We start from the raw sequence: 6,526 nt of genomic DNA on the forward strand, positions 1-6,526 counted from the left end.
TCTTTATTATGCCAACAATGTGCAAGCTTTTGAGTTTTTCATCAGGCTAGATGACTAAAATTTCTGATTAAAATACATGAATGAGCAGGTAAAGGAGGAAAGTTGTAGCTGATTTTTGAGTAATATCTATACAAAGTTTACATATCTGAGGCTGTCAGTTTAGCCTAGCCTTTAATATAAATGGTATATCATCATCTAGCTTTGAATGTTCCTCATGTGAAATTGCTTTGTCGTAATGATTCTAAGGTGTTTTGAACATGATAAATTTCTCTTTCAGCTTCTGAAAATATTTCAGTATACAAACTATGAAAAAAATAGAAATTACATTTTATCAACCCAAGATCGCCTTGTTGGTGGATTTGCTAAGTGGCCGGATAGTCATCCAGGTAATTTCACTGTTTTGCTTACTCATGATCATTTATGTATGACAAAGAGAATATTGTCTTAAAACAGAGCCAGATGTGAAAGAAATAGGAATAAGTTTCCTAGGACAAAATAAGTTTTTGTCACTAAATTTTTCAGAGATAAAACAGATACACAGATAGAAGTGATCTAACAAAGTATTTTGTAGAATCCCTCAGGCAAGATTCTGTATAAACAGTCACAGAATAAGTGCTTATCATATGAATTATTAGTGGATTATAAATGGGAAAGCAGCATAAGAATAAATGGATAGTTGTCACGATAGAAGGAAATAAGACTCTCACAAATTTGTACAATACAGGATAATCTGGAATTGGATCATCAGTGATATAGTCAGATTAAGGTGCAACTCCAGATGGTTAAGAAAACTCAGATGGATTATAGAGAACTTGTTTCTTCAAAATCTGTGAAAGGTGAATAAAATAGCAAATGAGCAAATTATTAAGAAAGTGCAAAGTGGCAAAAAAAATATAGTCAGGACCAGAAATATTGGAACAAGGATAACTGTTCTGGCGTTGGCCTCTGTATACCACCAAATTGAAGTTGAAAGGAAATACACCAGATGGGAGCGAAGTCAGGACTTTCAGCTGTAATTCAAGGGGTTTGACAAAAGTGGGGCACTAACCATTCAGCCAGTGTACATGCACACATACTCCCCCATCGTTGGTGGCTCATAAGTAATGAAAAAAATGGCTGACAAGCAGCTGCATGGCCAGGTGTGTCCTGTTTCCTGGGTACTGTGATGACTGGAACGCTCATGCACTCATTCAATTACAACTCATAAGCTTTTGCTTAGAAATCTATTTTAATGGTGCGAAGCCTCCAATACAGAGAAAAAGTTGCGAATGAAATTTCCCAGGCGTTTCTACAGTTAAGATGTTCTGGGAACATTTGATCGAGGAGCATGAAAAGTACCCCATGGCCAATCAAGCAGATAAAAGGCCTGGAGGTCGTTCTGAGTGTTACATTTGCATTTGGTAGCTGTTCACTGGAACTCTCAACAGGAGGTCCAAAGAGGTGTCCATGCAAGTGAAGGAGGCCATCATTAGGCTGAGAAAACAAACCCATCAGAGAGATAGCAAAAACATTGGGAGTGGCCAATACAACAGTTTTGAACATCCTGAAAAAGAAGGAATTAACTGGCAAGCTCAGCAACAGCAAAAGGTTTGCAAGACCACGGAAGTGGATGACCACAGAATTCTGCACATGGTGAAGAGGAACCCTTTCACAGCATCTAGCCAGGTCAAGAACGCTCTTGAGGTAGGCATGTCATTGTCAACGTCTACAGTCAAGAGACGGCTTTATGAATGTAAATACAGAGGCTTCACAACAAGGTGCAAACCACAGGTAACGCTCAAGAACAGAAAGGCCAGATTATACTTGGCCAGCAAACACCTAAAAAAGCCTGCCCAGTTCTGGAATAAGATTCTTTGGACTGATGAAGCCAAGATTAACTTGCACCAGAATGATAGGAAGAGAAAAGTATGGAAAAGGAAAGGAACAGCTCATGATCCAAAGCATACCACATCATCTGTCAAACATGGGGGAGGCAGTGTTATGGCATGGGCATGTATGGCTGCCAATGGAACCGGGTCGCTCGTGTTTCTTGATGACCTGACTGCTGATAAAAGCAGAAGGATGAATTCTGAAGTGTATAGGGCTATACTTTCTGCTCAGATTCAGCCAAAGTCTGCCAAACTGATAGGACGCCGCTTCATATTGCAGATGAATAATGACCGAAAACATTCAGCAACAACTACCCAAGAGTTTCTCAAGGCAAAGAAGTGAGATGTTCTTCAATGGCCAAGTCAGTCACCTGATCTCAACCCAACAGAGCATGCTTTTCACTTACTGAAGACGAGACTGAAGGCAGAAAGACCCACAAACAAGCAGCAGCTGAAGGCAGCTGCAGTAAAGGCCTGACAAAGCATCTCAAGAGAGGAAACTCAGCATTTGGTCATGTCCATGGGTTCCAGACTTCAGGCAGTCATTGACTGCAAAGGATTTTCATCCAGGTATTAAAGGCAATCCTTATGTTTGTAATGATGTTGGTTTGTTCCGTTACTTATGAGCCACCAACGATGGGGGAGTATGTGTGCATGTACACTGGCTGAATGGTTAGTGCCCCACTTTTGTCAAACCCCTTGAATTACAGCTGAAAGTCCTGACTTCACTCCCATCTTGGGTGTGTGTCCTTTCAACTTCAATGTGGTGGTGTACAGAGGCCAAATGCCAAAACAGTTACCCTTGTTCCAATATTTCTGGTCCTGACAGTATGCACTGGTGGGTATTATTTAGGAAAGATAGAAGATCATGCTAGGTAGCTTAAGACATTTACTTAGTAGTGTAACAAAAAACACAAGTTTCTTGTTTGAGGTTTTGGCACATAAAATGAACATAGAACTGTTAATGTTTTAAAACCTGTTATTGTGGGGTAGCATTTAGAATATCCTACATTTTTATAATCTAATCCCTTCATCTCAAAAATATCAGAACATTCTACAGATCCTAAAAGGTGATGTTGTTATTTGACTTGTTATTAATCAGACCCTGAAATTACCTACAGTGGGAACCATACTTCAAAACTAATGAGCAGTGCCAGGACAAAAGCAAATTTGATGTGATTCCATTTATATTTAATTAAACTTAAATTTAGAGAATTAAGTTTTCATATGTATTCAATAATTTCCCCCTTGTGTCATGGTAACTTGGTAGCTTCTGCTGTTCCCTCTGGACAGAGTATCTGAAATCTCATCTGCCAGGGAAAAGAAACTATTGTAATTATCATTTAATTCTCAATAGATTTTACACTTAGGTAGGTTTTTGGTTCCCTAATCAAGTTACAATACTGGCTGATGAATTAGAAATGAATGTATAAATATAACATAGATCTGGAAAAGATGCAAAAGAAAAAAGATAGGGTGACCTTTTCAAAATGGAAGTTTAAAGTGCTTTTATATTTAGAAATCCAGAGTATTCAAGCTTTGAATTCCAGGTGCTGGGATCAAATAATAGATGGAGCTGTTGCTGTTATTTCTTCCTTGGGAGATTTTGTTGGGAAGCTGTTCAGCTGTGACAGATGTAAGGTTTTGCCTCTTGGGGAGTTGGGGAGGAAATCAGATGCATAAGTACAGGAATAGGGAGACCTTACTTGATGGCAGTATATGTAAAAAGGCTGTAGAAGTAATTAGTGTACCTGCCAGTTAAAAATGAGCAAGCAGTGTAATGCAACCCCATGCAATCCTGGGCTCCATTAACAGGCATTGCATCCAGATTGTGGGATTAATGGTTCCATTGCAATCTGCACTGATCAGGCTGCGGCTGAACTGCTTTGTCTAATGCATTTCAAAAGGGGCATGAAGCAGCTGGAACGGGTTCAGAGGTGAGCTACCAGAATGATAAGAGGGCCAGGAACCAATCCCACTAAGGAACAGTTTAAGGGGCTGGGTATATGTTTAACTTGCAACAGAAGCAAGTGAAGTGGAGATAGAATTGCAATCTACAAGTATCTGAAGGGTTGTCACATGCAAGCAATTTCAGACATACTCTGTGTTGAAACTCAAAACATGACAAATCAATTCATTAAATTAAAAGGAGTGAAATTCTTAATACATATTAAGAGAAATTTCCTGATGCTAAGGGCTATTAAGCAATGGAACAGTCTGCCTCTTGCTGGAGATTTTCAAATAATGGCTGTATGGCCAACATTCTGAAAAGATTTAATAGTGTTCCTCAAGAAAGGAGGTTGGTCTAGGTGACCTACAACATCCCTTCCAACTCATACATTCTACAATTCTCTGCCAGCATTCAGCTGTTTTCTAGCACTAGTTCAAGGCTCTGTAAAGATCTGTACTGAATGTTAAAGAGCCAGTACTGGCTAATCTTAGAAAGCTAAGCAGGGTTGGATCTGGTTAGGCTAGACTGGAAAGTTAAAATTAACATCCTGAAAGAGGATAGTGGTAAACCACTTCTATATTGTTGCCAAGAAAATTAAAGGAAGGGATATATTCATAAAGCCACCAGGCGTCAAACTTGGCTTGAAAGACATGGTGTATTTTTACAGACAGAATTTCCTTGGAGTCATATGGTCATTTTATATCCAAGCCTCTGAAGAAACATACAGGAACTAAGCAGAATCTGGAGGAAAAAAACTGAGATGTTTGCTAAATCTTTTGACGATTTAATATTGTTTTGAGGCCTTAAATCAAATTCTTAAGCATTTGTCCATATAGTTTGAGAATCTCCAGCATCAGAATGTTAACTCATAGGGTTATGGTTCTTATAAGAAAATAGGAGGAGGGAGGGAGTGCTACGTATGCTGTCTTGAGCTGAACAAAAGGTGGGATACAAACAAGCAAGCCTTCATGCAGTGTCCTCTAAGTTTGGCCTATTCAAGATTTTTTTTCCAGAATATATAGTTGTGTCTCTGTCCTAACTGCCAGGAAACACGCTGAGACAAGGAACTGGTCTGTAATGTTTTATTGCTTGTACATAACAGGAATCCTAACAAACTGAAGAAGCATGGGAAAAACCCAGCCATATAAACCCCAAAGGTTAAGGCGGTCCCGATCTGTGTCTCTTTGAATGGCTACCTAATTCCTCAGTGCTACGCATGCGCTTAACAGTCTGGATGGGAGCCCCCTGCTCGCCATCCTTACTCATGACAGTCTCGGGATGAAGCTTTCTTTAGAAAATAATAGGTTGCTACTGTTTTGTACTTTGTGTGTATATGTATGTATACATCTCTCTCATAGACACACACACTCTCATTTCTGGTTTCTCTTTCCAGATGCTCTTCATGCCTACTTTGGGATTTGTGGCCTGTCTTTAATGGGCGAGTCTGGCATTCGGAAGGTTCATCCTGCCCTGAATGTAAGCACAAGGACCTCAGAGCGCCTTCAGCACCTTCATCAGATCTGGGCAACCAAGGACTCTAAACAGTCTTCAGAGGAAGTGCATGGTGCCACATGACTGAGACTCCAGTTGAGCTTGGTAGCATAATTGTAGCTCAAGGTTCAAAGCCATGTATAACCAATGTGCTCTTTTAAAGTACTGGTATCATAGAATCAAATTCATGTTACTGGCATCAACTAGACAGCTTCTGGATTGGATTTAAAAAAAAAGCTTGCCTTTGCAGATGCAAAGATAGCAGATTGGTTTCAGAAAAAAATCTTCAGAGCAAAATGAGTTAATTACTTCTACTGTATTATTTTAAACAGTGCAATGGCAAACTATAATATAAAGAAACTTCAAAATGAACTTACATATTTTCATACTAAATCTCTTGAGATTAGTGATACTTATGTAATATGGACTTCATATGAAATCTTTAAATTAAGTCTTAATTGCTAAAAGATGTTCTTTGAGGTAGATGACAATTATATAATCTTTGTAAAAAAATAAAATTATTTTATTCATTATATACTGTATTTATTTGGGGGGAACCTTGATTTAGAATTAAAACAGTTGGATGGGGTCATTTGGGCCATCAACTCCAGTCACCTGTTCAGTGCAGCAGCCTAAATTAAAGTATCCAGGTATCCCCCACTTTATGCAGTCTCTGTGTATTTGATTTTTGTTTCCCAGAAACATTTTGTCTCTGTTGAATTACTTGTTGTTTTCATCCCAGTTCTCTAATCCTGTAATTCTCAAGATGTTCAGTGCCCATTTCTTCCATGCAGGCCTGAAAGCTCTTTCTTTAGTTTCAGCAGTGCAAAGTACATTCTGTGAATTTTGCTTCTGCTTGTCCCCCTTGTCCACTGGGCTTGCATCTTTGCTTGACTCTCTTCCTGTTGAAGTAGTGCTTCCTCTGCCAGCTCCTGCTGCCATGTTTCTTTGAGGTGATAAATCATTATCTCCTACAAACTAAACTGGGTCCACTCACAGCTCCAAGCCTCTGACTTTTTCTTCAACCACTGCTACAACCTTGAAGTATAGCTAGGTTATATTCAGGCGGGGATGCAACCATGCCACAAGCGTTACAGGTCACAATTGCAGATTCCTTTCAGTTCATTTTCACTTCTTAAGGCACTACTTACACAAACTCTTGACTTAAAAGGTAAATTCATGAAGGATTCTCCCTTATAAAGTAGACTTACATTAC

At 39.1% G+C, this 6,526-nt stretch overlaps 1 protein-coding gene across 1 annotated transcript in view; it reads left to right on the top strand.

The window, feature by feature from the left end:
• Positions 1-5,975, top strand: part of PGGT1B (protein geranylgeranyltransferase type I subunit beta) — a 42,415-nt gene extending 36,440 nt beyond the window's left edge. Inside the window, exons 8-9 of the mRNA XM_063295338.1 lie at positions 278-386; positions 5,213-5,975. Coding sequence (XP_063151408.1) covers positions 278-386; positions 5,213-5,394 — 291 coding nt within the window. The 3' untranslated portion in view covers positions 5,395-5,975. The remainder of the gene's footprint in view (positions 1-277; positions 387-5,212) is intronic.
• The last annotated feature ends 551 nt before the right edge of the window (positions 5,976-6,526 follow it).

The sequence above is a fragment of the Candoia aspera genome, chromosome 2 (assembly GCF_035149785.1).
Source record: "Candoia aspera isolate rCanAsp1 chromosome 2, rCanAsp1.hap2, whole genome shotgun sequence".
Classification (NCBI taxonomy): Eukaryota; Metazoa; Chordata; class Lepidosauria; order Squamata; family Boidae; genus Candoia; species Candoia aspera.